The 17,018-nt window shown below is 53.2% G+C and overlaps 1 protein-coding gene across 6 annotated transcripts in view; it reads left to right on the top strand.

The window, feature by feature from the left end:
- The window catches only part of Cbfa2t3 (CBFA2/RUNX1 translocation partner 3), a 74,729-nt gene that overhangs the window by 21,611 nt on the left and 36,100 nt on the right, over positions 1 to 17,018 (top strand). The window contains exon 1 of one of the 6 annotated variants that reach the window (XM_028752505.1): positions 63 to 183. The exons of 3 other annotated variants lie outside the window; for them this stretch is intronic. Coding sequence is in view for 1 of the 3 variants with exons in the window: in XM_028752474.1 (XP_028608307.1) it covers positions 1,385 to 1,412 (28 nt within the window). In the remaining 2 variants the exon portion in view is untranslated. Of the gene's footprint in view, positions 1 to 62; positions 184 to 1,320; positions 1,413 to 7,872; positions 7,989 to 17,018 lie in introns of those variants that run through there. 2 more of the 6 variants (XM_028752474.1, XM_028752490.1) reach the window with 2 other exon arrangements.

Genomic DNA, 17,018 nt, shown 5'->3' with positions numbered 1-17,018 from the left:
CTCGGCATGGCCCAGGCGGTCGCCCTGTGCGCCCCGACCCCGCTGCGCGCCTGAGCCCCGCGCAGCGCGAGAAGACAGCGAGCGGATCGCCCCCAAGTTACGGAGGTGGCGACCCAGTGAGAAGGAAAAGCCACTTCGGGAGCCGGGTTGCGAGAGAGCTACGGTCCTCTGGAGCTCCAGACCGTAAGTGCCGCCTCTGCCCCGTTCAACGCCGCCGCTGTCACCCTACTTTGCCGGTGGCGGCCGTCCCGGGGGGTCCTCGCTGTGCACCCCCGCTCCTGCCCCGCCACTTTACAAAGTTCGTGCCCACAGCAGGGTGGAGCCAACTCTGCCCACTCATTTGACTGAGTGCAGCCACCCTAGGTGAGCGGACAGCTTGACCTGTCCAGAGTGCGTGTGGTTAATCTTTAGGTGGGAGCTGAGTCGGTGGGGGAGTATGGTCTCCCCAACCACCACCCACAAGCGCCCCCTGGGATGTCGGGTTTCCTGACAAAGACTGGTAGCCGGAATGACAGGGCTCAGGACTGACTGGAGAAGCGGAGGGCAACCTTTCTAGGAGATAGTGCTGGCAGGAGAGGGTCTGCTGCTTCCTCTAGCCCTTCCCCCTCTTATTTTGGTCCCTGGATCAGCCATTAGGGCCTTGGGGCTGAGCATCCTTCCTGATGATGGGGAGGGGATCCTGACCGCCCTCCCTGGGGTCCTGACAGCCAGGTGCAGGCACAGCCTCCGGCTCTGATCCTTCTCACAGGCTTTGGGAACCGTCCATCTGTGTGTAGGGCAGGCCCAGAGCCAGGCTGTGGGAACAGCGGGGAGGAGGTGCGAGGAGGTGTAAGCACCGCGGAGGGACAGATGGCTGGAGATTCAGCCGGAGTCGGGCTGACTAAGGTGGAGCAGAAGGCAGCCAGGCTGGCAGCTCCTGGCTTTGAGCCGCTGCCTTTCAACTCCTAGCCCCGAACTTGGTGTGTTTGGGCTTCTTGACCACAGTGCTGGCTGGATCCCCTACCCCATGAATAGAACTATCTGATCATGTGCGCTGAAGCTGACTTTCAGAGCCCAGTTCTTCAAAATAACAGCAGATCTCATGCTCCTGTTTGTAGGGTTGATCCCAGTAACTGTCACACCCGTCCCTCCTATCCTGAGGCCAGGATGTGGCTTCATTATGTCTGGCTGGGTGTGTGCTTCCTCCCAGTGCTCAGAAACAGGAGGTTCCCAGGCAGCCACTCAGGGGATGGGGCTGGCAGAAGACAAAGGGAGCGGTCACCGTGCCCTGGCAGTGCCCTTGCAAGTTGCTGGAAGGTTTCAGAAACTTCTCAAGGCTGGGACTCTCTCGTCTTCCCAAGACCCCAGGGGCTGGTCTGAGAGAGTTCAGCCATACCTGGCCAGAATGCGCTTGGCTCCTGGCCTGGGAAGAGGTAGGAAAGCCCTGTGAGAGATTTCTGGTTGTGTGCGTGGAGGGATCTTGATAGGGGTACCCTGGGGTCATGATGTCACCCCACCTCGGTCCACTGAAGGGCAGAAGCCAGAAGACGTGGCTGTCCCCGGTTGGCAGTGGGAGCCCACTGTTAGAGCACCAAGCTGAGAAAATGCTGCTCTTTGGGACTGTTTTTTTTTTGGGGGGGGGGGTCACAGCCACTCTTGTGCGTTGAGAGGGAACAGCAGAGAAAGGAGGAACCCTGTGAACAGAAGGAACAGATGTGGTGCTCGGTGCTGCCCGGGAGCTAGACAGACACGGGGAGGGAGAATATCACGTTAGGACTGATTTTCTGGCGGAATCCACCCTCCTGGGAGGTACTGTGATCTTGATGACAGGGGAGAGAGGGAGGGCCATGTGTACCTGGCACACCATCTTTTGCTGTGTGCCAAGCCCAAGCTGGCATATGGAAGACACCCCTGGACAGCTCCTTGCAGGATGCTCTGGGGCTGCTGTGGGCCACCCAGCAGCCCTTGAGGTCCCTGTCAGGCTCTTCCTCTGTCACCGGGTTATCCATGTAATTGAGTTACCACCTCCAGGAAATCTCTCTGATTGGGTTCCACATATTTCCATTTCTGAATGGCTGAAAGAAACTCGTTTTCCTCCCTATACAAGGATCTGGAGATGCTGGCAGGCTGGGTCACTGGGCCACAAGATCTGAGCCAGTAGGTTTGCCCACTATGGAGGGCCAGGCTTAGCTTCAGCCTCTTCTGATGGAGACGGGGAGGGTGTGTCAGGAGAGGCGTTTCCCACCATCTTCTGGAATGGTCTTCTCCCCCCCCCCCCCCGCTGCACTGTAAGCGGGATGGGGTTGGGGGGGGGAGGTTCTGATTCATTCTCAGTCTCCCACGTATCAGTGGGATGATGGTGAATTAAATGTATCTAGATATCCTCCACCACCGGGAGGGAAGAGAACCCACCTGGTTCATTCATGTCTGCGCGGGTGTGCGTGTGTATGCCGGGTGCGCATGGAATCCAGCACAGGACAAGTGGCATGCAGGCTGCCGGAATGGCCATGCCTGGGGCGAGGGGACTCTTTGGATCTCCTTTGCTTGGCCATTGTTCCCTGAACTTGCCCGTCTGACTCTAGGTCTGCCTGCTGCACAGCAGGGCCACAGCATCTTCTCTAGCAGGGACTGTGATCTTCAGAACTTAGCTCACTGTCCTATCTAGACCCCTGGTCTGTGGGACACCCAGCAGCCCTTGAGGTCCCTGTCAGACTCTTCCTCTGTCACCGGGTTATCCATGTAATTGAGTTACCACCTCCAGGAAATCAGACCAACCAGACCAACTTGGTGGGGTGAGCTTGATGATAGCCCGGCCCCTCCCAGCTTTGTAGTCTTCCCCGCCTGTGTCCTAGGAGCCTCCTGTTGGTCTTCTCCTTGGCATCCTTGGAACTCAAAGTATACCCCAAGGGCTGCAAGTGACCAGGGTCAGTGCTGAGTGAGGAGCCCTCTACTGGGCTGCCTCAGGCAAGTGGGCTATAGCTAGCTGCCTTACAGCCCTTGCTCAGACACATTGCTGGTGTCGTTGGCCTTCGTGAAGCCGGGCCACCCTGGTTCAGACCTCATAGGACTGGGTGAGGGGATTGGATGTCACTCAAAACCCTCTGGAAACCACTGGGACAGTACTTGACTATTTATTACAAAGGACACCAACCCACTGCAGGATAAATCCACAGCCACTGGGTAGTGTCACACACACACACACACACACACACACACACACACACACATATACTAAAGGTGGCCCGTAGTGGAGTTTTGAGAGACCACTGTGCCTGGACATAGCTGACCCTGGAGTGTGTTTGCCATTGTGGACTGAAAGCCTGCTCTGTGCTCTGGTAAGAGGTGGATGACAGAAACAACCCACCTCACCTTTGAGACCAGCACTGGCCCGTCTCATCTCACTGGGTCCCCACAGCAACCCCAGAATGGTGGCCAATGTCACTGTCCCACTTTACAGACTCGGAGAGGCTCTTCGGATGCCAGAGGCTGGTAGATACTTAGGGTTCCCCTGAGTTCTGGCTCAGTGAGTGAGTTGGCTAACAGCCATGCAGATTCTGTGTATATCTGGGTTGACCAGCTGTATCCCCTGGAGGGGGGGGACCAGAGAGGTGCAGGACTCTATGGGGATATGCCACAGGTCTAAGGCTCCTTTCTACAAGGATGTCCAGCCTCTAGACCAGACCAGGGGTATGGGATTCAGTCGTTACCCCTAATAAAGCAGTCACTTGCTATCTTGCCCTTGTGGCTCCCAGGCTCCTCTTCTGAGTTGAGTGAACACCCCCCATCCTGGTGGGCCTATCACTTAGCCTTCCTGGGCACAGTGAGCAGACGAAGCTCTGTTTCCGAGGTCCCCAGACTGGAGCATGGTGTGAGAGCAAGTTTGTAGAGCTTCTCTTATATAGAAGCCAGTTCTTGGTAGAGATGGCCATCAGCCCCAGCAGACCGGGCAGAGCCTGGCATCCGGGTGCGTACTGGTAAGTGCCCGGTTCCTGGTTGCCACCTCCACACTCAGCCAGACCAGGTGGAGAGCAGCTTGGCAGAGGTTGCCCCTTCCCTTGAGCGACAGCACACTTCCTGAGGCAATAAAACAGAAGTTCAAGCTCCCGCTTTCTATAATTCGTGGGACCTCAGGGCAAGCCAGATGTCACCGGGAAAGGAAAACAAAGATGAATTTGGCCATAATAAGGAAGGTGTCTCCAGGCCAAGACTCCTAGAGCACAGCCTGCAGCTCCCGAGCCTCCAGTCTTCTCTGCCTCCCTGTCAGCCTCTCGGGGCCAGTTTATCCCTGTGCTCCAAGTCTCCCAGACAGATCCTGAGGCCCCTCACAGGGAAGGCAGAATAGTCAGTTCACTCAAGGGAAGGGCAACAGAGGGCACAAGGGGAGGGGACCATTCCCTGACATTCCCTGGGACAGATCATGTATCTCAGTAGCCAAGGTTGACAAGGAATCAGAAGGAAGTTCATCCCACCAGATCATCCAGGAGATAGCCCAAAGAAAACCTGATTTGGCTGTGACAGGTCCATACTACAGCCAGAGAAGGCAAGTGGCAAGAGATGGGGGAGGGGTACTTGCCCTCTCTGTGCTTCTGATTTCAAATATGTCTGTTGGGGGAACAGAGTATCCTATCCACTCTTAACACCTAGGGTCATCTCTAGGTCTGAGGTAGATGTGGGCATCAGATCGCCGTACCTAGGTCTCCCTGCTCTCTTCATGGCCCCGTGCTGAATGCTTGCTCTCTTGTTCTAGTGAGCAATATGGCCTTGGCCCCCTGCACAGCCACTCTCCCCTCCTGGAGACAGCCGGTGAACACGGAGCCAAGCCTTGGGGCTGTGTGTGTTGTACCCTTTGAACACCCATTTTGTAGAAAAGAAACCAGGAAAGGCTCGTAGGGCATACCCTGAAGATGCTCAAGTAGGAGAGCCTCAGGGTGGGGACATGATGCTGTCACTCACCGCTGTGGCTCTAAGGATGTGGTGTGTGCTGCAGGGTGTACCGTACTCAGGGACTCAGGGTGGCCTTTCAGAGGTTTAGCTGCCGGGGAGGATTGCCTGGGAGGACTGCTGTGGAGGACTGCTGGGGAAGACTGTCGGGGAGGACGGCCAGGGAGTACTGCTGGGGAGGACTGTCAAGGAGGACGGTTGGGGAGGACAGACAGGGAGGATGGCTGGGGAACACTGCCAGGGAGGACTGCCTGGGAGGACTGCCAGGGAGGACTGCCGGGAGGACTGTCAGGGAGAAGGGTGGGGAGGACGGCCAGGGAGAACTGCCAGGGAGGACTCTCATGGAGGACTGTGGCCTGCATCCCCAAGGTTTTCCTCCCAGCTGAGAAAGATCTCTGTGAAGAGCCTGCAGCATACAGACAGAAGTCACGGGGCAGTGATACCGGATGTATTCCAGGTGGGACTGTGAAGGGGTCCTCAGGTGATCGTTTATGTGCCCAAGGACCTGGTCAGTCTGTAGCAGACATCCAGCAGAGAGGATACCTCCAGCTCTTACTGAAGTCCATCAGCCTGTCTGCAAGGCACTGTGTGTGGCTTTATAGAAGGTACCTGGGCATGGCTGCTGCACAGACAATGGACAATGTAGACTTTGAGGTGGGGCTGTGGGGACCTTTGTGTGCATGTGTGCAAGCAAGTGTGGGTGTGCAGGGCAGATGTATGTGTGTGTGTATGTGTGCAGTGCAGACACAAGAGTGTGTCATTTTGGCAACCACTTGTATTTCCAAGACTCTTCTGGTTATAGTGATTTCTACCCCTCCCTCATTCTATCCCTCACCCAGATGGGTGCTCACTGTGTGGCTCTAGCTGGCCCCGAACTCCTTGTATAGACCAGGTTGCCCTCAAACTCTTAGAGATCCACTTGCCTCTGCTTCCTAAATTCTGGGATTGAGTGTGCCCAGCTTCTAAAACTAGATAATGTTCCACCATGTGGACACGACATGTGTTCCGTTGTCTCTCGTTGAAAACACGTCTTGTTTCCATCCCTGACTCATGCTTCTGTGGACACCGGGCAGGTTCTGAGGAATGGACTTCATGGGCCCATATCTGCTAGCTTTCAAAGGATAAACCAAAGAGAAAAACCACTTGCCTGGTAACTAGGGCTGGCTGTGTGGTTACTTGTTCCTCCCTGCCAGGGACAGGTGCCACCCAAGGTCCCCTGCTGGCTTAGGGACGCCTGACCAGTGCCTGTAGGGGGTTGTTTGAACAGCAGCATTTCTGCCTGCAAGCTGTCACCGTGTTTGATTCCACAAACAGCCGCTGGGCTCCCCGGCACCTGCCCTATGACCAGATGTGCTAAACCCTGTTTTGTTCCTGGCCTCCCTGCTTCTACCCCTGCTCCCAAGTCTATCCTGTGTGAGCAGCCAGGGGAGTCGCCACCAGTGCCAATTGTATGTACCCCTCCAGGAAGGAAGCTGAACCACAGATTGTTAGACCAAATAACCCTTATATGCCACTGGCCACTCGTTCTGTCCAGCCACCCCCTGTTTCCCAGATGTGCCAGGCGCTTTGCCTGTGGGACCTTTGTCTGGTCTCCTCGGTGGCACCTGTGCACGTTCATCAACTCTGCTCTATGCTCTCAGTGGTAGGATGCTCACTCTGTGCTGTGCTGTCTCCTTCTGAATATCAGGACCAGCCAGCTGCCACCCAGGTATCTCTGAAGGTGTTCTGCAGTAGATCTTTGTTTACCTGCAGTGTTCCTGCTGGCTAGGAGTTTTCCACTGAGGGAGCATCGATTCTTGAATCCTGTATGTTTGTTCCTTCTCTGTCTGTACTCTACCCTGTATGTCATGGCCTTGGGCTCTCAGGCCCACCAGCCCAGGAGGCAGCTTGGGCTCACTCTAGATGTTCCTGGAACTGTTGACCTCCAAGATAAGCATCTCCTGAGGGATCATATCAGGTGGTGATAGCCCCTACAGGTACAGAGAAAGGAAAGATACAGACAGGGAGAGCAGCAGCTCACTGAGGACCCCAGAATTTACCTGTTTGCATAGATAGAACAGGTGACCTTACAAGATGGCTGTTTTTGCTATGCTTACAGGTTCTGGAGCAGAATGGGGACAAAGCCCATGGGGATAGCATCCTTGCCCCATGTCCTCTAGGTATCTCATGCCTTAGCCACCAGGACCTCCAGTGCATCAGAAGCCCAGCCTGGAGCAGCCTGAGTAGTGGAAGGTTGGTTCTGGGGCCACGGTGGTTCCTGAGCTGACCTTGGAGTCCTGAAGTGTCTTCCATGTGGCCTTGGGTGGAGGTCTGAACATCTGTGCTGTCTGGGGAGCTGTGTCGCCTGCTGAAAGGGGAGGCAAGAGTCAGGCTGACCTCTGGGCACACATAGGAAGGTCAGGACAGGCTGGACCTTGGGCATTCCAGTAGTGTCTGCTCCCTGTGTGGGTGATGCCGTGCCTGAGGATGAGGTGGTATGGTGGGGGAGGCAGATGGTCTGTTCTCCACCTGCCCCTCAGTCTACCCCAGAGGCCAGTCAGTCTTGTAGTTAGTGTACACCCCACCCTGGAGCAGCTGAGATCCATCTCTAGCTGGTATGCCCCTACGGCTAAGGTTGCTGAGTCCCTGGCTACCTGGCTTTGAACCTGTCTCACAAGACAGGGGAGCTGTTGGGAAAGATGCCTTTATGGCCCAACCCCACCTCCAGCTCCTGGACAGAGTGCAGAATCCCAGGACCAGATCCCCTGGGGACACAGTGAGCCAATTAGTTTTGACTCTAACCCAAATCTGAAAGCGGTGAATTTCTCTCAATCTGGAGAGTGATGGGGGAATTCCGTGCTCTCTGCAAGACCCACCCCCCCACTCAGTAGGGGCGGGGTCAGGGGCCGGGCGAGCTGCATGTGGGGACCCTAGCATGGCTGTGGAAAAGCTCCGAGAGTTTCAGGGAGCCCTGACTCCCCTCATCTGAGATATTAGCCTGGAGCTGCACCCACAAGCTCACAGATGGGCAAGGATTCTACGGATGGATGGAGCGTTATAGCAGCCTGTGCTCCACACGGAGACCTGCGGTAGGTAGGGATTGGTCCTTTGACAGTGACTGGCACCTGCTCCAGGCAAAACCCAACATATGCTGCCCTGTGCCTGAGAGGGACAGCGAGTGGATGGGTAAGTGGAGTCTCAGCCTGGGTTGTGGGAGGTCCCTGGCTGGCTCTGCTCTCCTGGTAAAGGAACTGTGCAGAAACCTGCAAAGGGACAGAGCCAATGACCGCTCTACCAAGATTTTTGTGGTTGTGCAAAGACCTTGTGGCAGGAACATTCCTGACACACTGGAGGAACAGCGAAGTGATTTAGGGTGCAGAAACACTTGGGGTGAGTGAGAAGAGAGGAGTTGAGAAGTGCTTGGGAGACCGCCCTGTGGTGCTGTGGAGACCCGGCTTAAGCAGGCATAAAGTCACGACATGTGAAAAAAGCAATGAGTGTTTCTCGTTAGCCCTCTTGGCACTGAAGTACCCAGGGGCCTGATATAGTGATCTCTCACCCAGTCCCCAGCCCAGAAGGTACTATTGATATGTTTTACAGATGGGGAAACTGAGGTTTATGAGTCCCTACCCTCAAACCTCAAGCCAGTAGCCAGTCTGTCCCTAATGAAGATGCCTATCTAGTAATCTCTCTGCAGCCACATGCTTGGTGTGGTGGATGCTCACCACACTCTTGAGATAAAACGGATGAAGTCAACCTCAGGTCATTGCTCTGACATTACACACAAGGCTTGGCCTGGTGACTGACACCATCACAGGGACCCAAATGGGTGCCCAGATCTGGAAAATTGCTCTGTACAACTGGGGTCAGACACCAGTATTAGGGAGGTCCGGCTAGGATGCTGGGATCTTTGGGCATCCTGAAGATTGTGGCAGACTGAAGTTTGTGGTGCTATACTTTGGGAAGACTTGAGGCCTTGGGCTATACCTCAGTGGTGAGCACTCTCCTGGTGTATGCAAGGCCCTGCCTTCCACCTTCAGTGCAAAAAGATATCAAAGGATCCTGTTGCAGCTTTTAAGCCCCAGAACCACCCTGTCCTTGGTAGCAGTGGCACCCTGACTCCCCCACCCAGAGACACCAGGTGTATTGACTATCACTGGTTGTTCTAGGTCCCTTCTGTTCTAGGATAAAACACCCCAACCAAAAGCAGCAGGGTTTATTCATGTTAATTCTAAGTCATAGTTCACCATAGAGGGTAGAAAGTCAAGGCAGGGACTAAGAAGAGGCTTGCTTGCTATTCCACAAAGTATAACCTCCAAGGAAGTACAACTGCCAAAGGAGTACGGCTAGAACCACAGGGAGCACTGCTTGCTAGCTGGCCTGGAGGCTGGCTTATATACAAGTAGCTTTCTTACATAGTTCAATGCCACATGCCTAGGGAATGGTGTCTCCCACAGTGGAGTGGACCTGCCTACCTCCAGTAACAATCAGGACAGTGCTGTTCAGACATGCCCAAGAGGAATTCCTCTCAAATGACCTTAGGCTGTGTTGAGTGGATAGTTAAAGCTAACCACAATACCTGACCTCTCGGTGTGGGGTCACTCCCATACTGATGGGAAGAGTGGGTCTCCAGCATGAAGGTAGCTTAACCCTCCAGGAGGCAAGAGAGTTGTGGGCAAGATAAGAGTCTGCTGAATCAATATCTCTGTCTCTGTCTCTCTTTCTCTCTGTGTCTCTCTATCTCTCTGTCTCTGCCTCTCTCTCACACACACGCACATGCACACCACACACACACACACACACACACACACACACACACACACACACACACACACACACTGGCCTCTATCCTAAAAGCATCCTCACAAGGATCGTGAGACAGACCCCAACATACTGGTTGGTTATGCTGTCTGCTTCTCTGCTCAGAAAAGTGCCCTGCCAGGTTCCCATGCTCGTTGGCATTCCTGACTGTTGTACACACCCGTGGGTCCCTAGAGAGTCTTAGTGGAGTGACCTCAGGCAGCTCCATACCCCTCTGTGACACTCTGTTGTCATTCCTGTTAAATGGAAGCTAGCCCAGAGCTGGATGCCTGGCAAGCTCTCTTCCCAGGAAAATTCCCCAAAGGCTCCGCCCCCAGATCTCAAGGTCCCCTGAGACCATTTGGTGAGATGAGTCAAAATACCCATAAGGTTCCCTGCTGGAAAGGTAGGCAGTTCCTGCAGAGCAGCTGCACCAGCACCAACACCAGGCCCATCTGCCTGCCTGGAACCTTCCCAGAGCCAGGAGAGGAGAATGACTGGGAGAGGGCACGAAACAGTTTCCACCCACTGTGGGTAGGGAGAGCTGTGTGGCACCAGGGTCTCTCTGTGTATCCACTATGAAATGGTATACAACTCAGATGATATGGACGTCCCCACCCTTAGACATGGCCAGTGGGAGACAGCTATGCTCAAGGTTAGCAAATGTGCCTCTCCACACATAATTCCAGGGTCTGTGCTTTATCTGTGGGGCTCACAGTATGGCCCCCCAGACCCAGGGCTGGGCTGGTGAGCCTGAGCATATACAGAAGCATATGCTTTTAATCTCAGCACCCGAGAGGATGAAGCAGGAGGGATGCTGGATCTCAAGGCCAGCCTGGGCTATATACTGAATGAGTTTCAGGCCAGCCTGGGCTATATACTGAGTTTCCAACCAGCCGGAGCTAGTGAATGAGACCTTCTCTCCGAAAACAAAAGTTGATATCAGTATGCACACCTGAAATCCCAGCACCCAAGAGGCTGAGGGCTGGAGGTTGAGGCCAGTCTGAGCTACAAAGTGAGTTCCAGGCTGGCTGGGTGCGAATGAGATCTCATCTCAAGTGAACAGGCAAATAAAACAATACTGACCCAAGAGTGGATCCTCCACCTCCCAGGGATGTCCTTGTCTCCAGAACAGGCCTGCACAATGGGCCATTCTCTCGTCCTGGAGAGCCTCCTGGAGAGGTATATGGTGGACCTTAGGGAGCCCAGTATCCATGTTCAGAGACAGGACCTTAGGTCAAGGCTCTTTCCCAGGCAGTAGTCGATGGTTAGTGACTACAAGTTAAACTGAGATCAGTAGTGACACGGTGGGTTGTGTTCAGAAGACGCAGCCTCTGCTTCCTGTGATGCACAGGGTGTCTCAGTGCCCGTGTAGGATATGTGCCTTATGTCTCAGAACAGGAGCAGCTCAGACCCTCACACCAACCAGTTGGTGTTTGCAGGAAGTGTGGCTTGCAGCCGCTCCAGACAAGCACTCCAACTGCAGCTGCTGTTATCCTGATCCTGAAGCAGGAGGCTGATCTGGACTCCCTGCAACTGGGAACTCAGGTGGCACTGCTTAGAAGCGGCTGGCCCTGAGCAGGGGCAGAAAGTCCTGTGTGCTCATCTCCCAGCAGAAGGGAGGGCCTCTTGTTTCCCAGGAAGAATACCAAGGATACCCCACTCCACGAAGTCGACACTGACGTCAAACCCTGACACTGTACCCTCCCTCACCTTCCTGCTCTGGGGTCCATCTCAGCCTTCCAGTCTTGCCAAGGAAGGAGGGTGTGGGAAATTTGGTAGGCACTGTTTAGAGCCAGGCAGCCATACAAACGAGGAGCAGGTGGGCCCTCCTTGCTGTACGCATGGGCAGCTCCTCACCCTCCCTGAGCTTCTGTTGCGCTATCTATGAAGTGGAGATTGGAAAACCCTTTCCTGTCTCATCCTTATCACCTACCAAGCACAGGCTGGGAGGGTTAGATAAGCAAACGCCCCACCCGAGCCACAGGCTGTGCCGCCAGAATATGGCCTCCCCTTCAATCTGACCAGTCCTGGGAATTTGACCTTGGACGGGTCTCAGTACTTGGCAGCCCGGTTTGGAGGTCATGATGGCTAGCTATGACGCTCCCCAGGGGAGACAAGCAAGGCTTCCTCCTTCCTTGAAAACAAGCAAGCGGAGGATGCCTGTATGATGATGAGGCTGTATTGGAAGAAGGACCCGATGAGTAGAGGCGGAGCCATTGGCACCTGCCTCAGGTGCAGTGTCTGAGGTGACAGACCCTCAAAATGGTCTTTTTCACCAATGTCAAGGGCAGAGGGGACCTGAGGCTCCTAGTATGCTTTTGTGGAGAATCTGGGCTTTTGGAGACCTTCAGCTGGGATTTTGCAGACCTCTGGGGACACTTATTCAAATGGTAAGGGCAGGCCGAGGTACCCAGTACCCGTGTGCTCAGTACATAGTACTGGTGCCCATTCCCAGCAGTAGATTGACCCAGGACTGGCTGGATGAATCCCTATGCCCTCCAGACTTCGCCATCCAGCAGGATCTGGGAAGTTGTGCGTGGTTGTGCTGTCCCTGATGCACCGACAGCAGAGTCCTACAGCAACAGAGTGTCAGAGGCAGCTCAGGCCAGACCCCCACCCAAGAGACTCTGAGAAAAGGCGCCTGCTTGGCAGCCTTGGATCAGGAAATCCCGGCTGGCAGGGTGCCACCACCTCCCTGCCACCCTGATCCGTCACCAGCCAGACATATTTCGGATCCTTGCCAGGCAAGGGGGAGGGGTGTTGAGGGGGGAGGGATGCACCCAGCCCCCCCTGCTCCATGCCATCCTTGCTGCTGCCTGTGTGTAATTAACAGAGTAATTAAAAACAGGATGAGTTAATTGGTATTCATTTATGTGGCAGATGTTTTTAATTGAGGCAGGAAACAATTTACCTGTTTACATAAACAATGGCAAAGGCAGGCTTGTAAAACACATTTAAAATTTTTTTTTCCTCCCCCTGCCTAAAAAGAAGAATTGAAAGCACTGGATCTCCCCTGTGTAGCCCTGGCCTCACAGTAAGAGTGGGAGCCCCGCAGTGGGGAGGGCGGGTGGCTCCGGCCTGCCAGGAGGAAACATCTGTTTGCCGGTTGCTTCCAGCAAAGGCTGTTTCCTTAAATTCTGAGAAAGGATGTGTTGTCCCTAAGTTGTGGGAGTCCTGCTTGAGGTGACAGCTGTCCAGGCCTCTGTGGCCATCAGGAGGCCTGGTAAAGCAAGGCCCAGACAGATCTGGCCACCCTTCTGGACGGGGAGGTAGGGCTTCTCTTCGGTGCCTGCAGTGTTAGCATGGTTCTGTGCATGGGTCTGTGTAAAGGGCTGCCATCCTTCTCGTGTGGCAACTGAGATTTAGAGTGGAATAAGAATTTAAATTCAGGGGCTGGAGAGATGGCTCAGCGGTTAAGAGCACTGACTGCTCTTCCAGAGGTCCTGAGTTCAATTCCCAGCAACCACATGGTGGCTCACAACCATCCGTAATGAGATTGGATGTCCTCTTCTGGTGTGTCTGAAGACAGCTACAGTGTACTCATCAATAAAATAAATAAATATTTAAAAAAAAAAGAATTTAAATTCAGTTGTCCCTCCATGGCTACCTGTCCAGTACTTGGTGCCAGCAAGGGCTCTGGGGCGCTGGATGTACAGGTCTTAGCAGTGCAGGGGGACTCAGCGACATGTGCTGGGGAGAGCACGGAAAGCTTAGCACGTGAGAAAAACCTACGCTCCAGAAGTCGCCGGATTACAGCGACACAAATTAAGTACTTACTCTATGCCTCACCTGCTTTCCATGTTGAAACACACATGTTAATTACTCTAATTCTATATCTTGTTCCCATGGTAACTCCTGGGATCTGAACTCTGGGTCCATACTGGAAACCACCTTGGCTTTGTCGGGTGGAGAAATGCCATGATGGAGTAGGTTGGCTTGGAGGCGCTTGGTTTGGGGGATTTGCTTGGTTTAGTTTGAGACAGTTCTCACTTTGTGGTCCTGGTTACCCGGGAACTTACTGTATAGACCAGGCTGGCCTCGAACTCATGAAGATCCACCTGCTTGTTGTGTCCCTCAGTACTGGGATTAAAGGGTACACCACACTCCGCTTCGGTTTTCTGTTTTTAAAGAGTAAACGCAACTGAAACAGCACTTAGCTAGAAATACTAGAAACACCCCCAGAGGGTACAGGGACTGATAGCTGAGCAAAGCCTGGTAGAAGGGTCAGGCATGCTGTCCTTGTGTCGAAACACCCTGGAGTTCCCTGCCCAGCTCACTCAAATCTCAACATCTGCCTCCTCACCTGCAGATGAATGACAGCTTCAGATGTATGAGTTGACGGCATTGACCGAAGGCCAAACCCTCAAAATGGTCTTTTCACCAATGTCAAGGGCACAGGGGACCTGAGACTCCTAGTATCCTTTTGTGGAGAATCTGGGCTTTTGGAGACCTTCAGCTGGGATTTTGCAGAACTCTGGGGACACTCAGGGCATAGTAGAGAATAGAACGTTCTGGAATCCATCAAGCATGAAGGCTTTGATCGGAGAAAGTGCTCCAGAGCACTCCCAGAGTGGCAGAGGGTCCTCTCTGGGTCAGTTTGACACTGGGCTTCATAGACTAACTAAGGCTTACCTGGAGAGCCAGCCTTTATTGTTTGTTTGTTTGTTTGTTTGTTTGGGGGGATCGTGATAGGGGAGTCAAAGGAGGCTTGTGGGAGTCAAGTCCTCCTCCTCCTCCTGGTTTTGGAGTTGGAACTCAGATCATAAGGCATGGGGACAAGTGTTTTTATCCACTGGGCCACCCCACCAGCCCCACAGTCATAAATGTTTAGGTCATCCAGAGGACAGCATGTTGAACAAATAGTCTGTGGAGGTTCTGGGCCGGTAGCTGAGTGGCCTCAGAAGAATGTCAAACTTTCAGAGTGCATGGTTGGGGACTGCCCAGGACTATATAAGCTCTGACCTCGGCAGTAGTGTCCTGACAAGCCCCAACAAAGGCCTAGACCCACATGGCCTCCCTGGAGTCTTCTGGCAGTCCACTGTCTCCTCTGCAAGAGCAAGAGGATCATGGGTTCCCTTTGATGTGGGTTCAGACCCAGGTCCTAGGCCTCCACCTTGCTGGGCCTTCTCAGGGCAGGCCTCTGCCCTAGAAATGGAAGAATAGAATGGTATGTTCTCACTTGGGCAAGATAAGAGAGAGAACGCTGCAGGCTTGTCCCTTCCAGACTCTGAGGAGTTGCTGGGCTTCCCACAGTGGGCATTGGGTTGGCACCACATGAGGCTGACTCTACACTGGCCACAGCGGCCCACAGGACACCAGATGCACCAGAGGAAGCATGGCAGGGAAGCCCCAGAAGTGAGATGCCCTGTCCACCCTCTTCTGCCCACCCTGCTCTCCTGTGGCAGTTGGTGCTTGTCCTGTGACCAGATGGATCATGTCCCCAGGTAGAGTCTAAAATTCTAAAGTCCTCTGTGGACTCTAACCCCCTATCTTTCATGAGTATTACCTGTCCATCATGATATCACTGGAATGAGTAAGAGAACCCTCCCGCACTTTGGGAAAAACGTTCTCCATGTCAGTCTTTAGCGTCCATGTGAGCAATGTTATTATTTTAACTTAGCAGTGTGCCTCTGTGGGATCGAGGGGTGTGCTGCAGTTCACATGTCTTTAAACAATGAGAACTCTGGCAATTGGAGGGGCCCAGGGCTCCTTGCTCGGCTGGTACAGGGGAGCCCTGTTGCTCGCCATCTTTTCCAGACCCTTTACTGGCAACTTCTCAGGGCGTGGGTACTGTCCTGCTTTGGGCCATCACAGGGACGGATGTCACTTGTTAATGCCTGGCTTATTCACCAGAGACTGAGCCAGACAGGCTCACATCACAGTGATGGCGACCGAGTTCCTTGGGTTTGTCAGTTCCTGTTTTGTCTTGTTTTCCTTTAAAGAATCTGCACTGGTGTTCTTGGGTTTTGTTGTTGTTTTATTTTGCTGTTTTGTGGTTCTGGCGATTGAACTCAGAGTCTTTTGCGTGCCAGTACTCTACCACTAAGCTACAACCTTGGCTATTTGTTTATTTGGGACAAGCCTTTGCTATGTAGTCCTGACTGGCCTGAAACTTGCTATGTAGACTAGGCAGGCTATGAACTCACAAAGATCTGCCTGCCTCTGCCTTCTGAGTGCTAGGACTAGAGGCATGTACCACCATACCTAGCCTATTTTTTACTTTTTAAAATATTTGTGTGTGTGTGTGTGTGTGACATGTTAGTGCCATATGTGGGCAGGTGCCCGCAGAAGCCAAAAGGGAAGGTTAGATCCTCTGGAGCTAGAGTCATAGGTAGCTATGAACCACCCAGTATGGGTGCTGGAAACTCTGGAAGAACGGCAAATGCTCTTAACCACTGAGCACTCTCTCCAGCTGTTTTGAGAAAGGGTCTTACTAAGTTGCCCAGGCTAGCCTTGAACTTCCAATACTCTGGCCCCAGTGTCCCAAGTGACAGCTTACAAGCCTGCACCACCAGGCCCAGGTTCGAGCTGGAGTTATGGGTTGTTCTGAGCCACTTGACTTTGGATGCTGGGACTCGACCTCCAGTCTGTAAACGGAATACGTTCCCTCCAGCCCAAAAATAGTGGCTCCTCCAGTACCTAGAGGTGACCCAGGCTTGGCACTGCTGGTGACTGGTGTGAACTGTAACAATAAGGACACGATTTAATATAGAGGACCACAGGAGGCAGAGGAGGTGCCCTCCTCACCTGTGCTTTTCAAATCAGCTTCTCCCTCCTTGCAGAAACACCACGTGTGTACGTAAGGTCACCCTGTGACTTGCCAGGATGTTATGCCTTCTCTCTGGCTTGTATGCCCTTCAGTGGAGAAGATGGACATGTAAACACCAGTCTCCACAACCAGTGCAAGCCTGCTCATACACACATGCATGTATACACAGATACATGCACACCCATTCATGTATACACAGATACATACACACATTCATGTATACACAGATGCATGTACACATTCATGTATACACAGATACATACGCACACATTCATGTATACACAGATGCATGCACACATTCATGTATACACAGATGCATGCACACCCATTCATGTATACACAGGCACATACACACACATTCATGTATACACAGGCACATACACATTCATGTATACATACATGCATGCACACATTCATGTATATACAGATGCATACATGCATGTATACACAGACACATACACATTCATGTATACACAGGCACATACACAGACATTCATGTATACACAGATGCATGCACACATGCATGTGTACACAGATGCATGCACAC

This window comes from Grammomys surdaster, unplaced genomic scaffold (assembly GCF_004785775.1).
Source record: "Grammomys surdaster isolate TR1022 unplaced genomic scaffold, NIH_TR_1.0 128, whole genome shotgun sequence".
Lineage (NCBI taxonomy): Eukaryota > Metazoa > Chordata > Mammalia > Rodentia > Muridae > Grammomys > Grammomys surdaster.
Note: the sequence above shows the minus strand (reverse complement) of the source record. Positions and strands in the feature narration are given on the sequence as shown.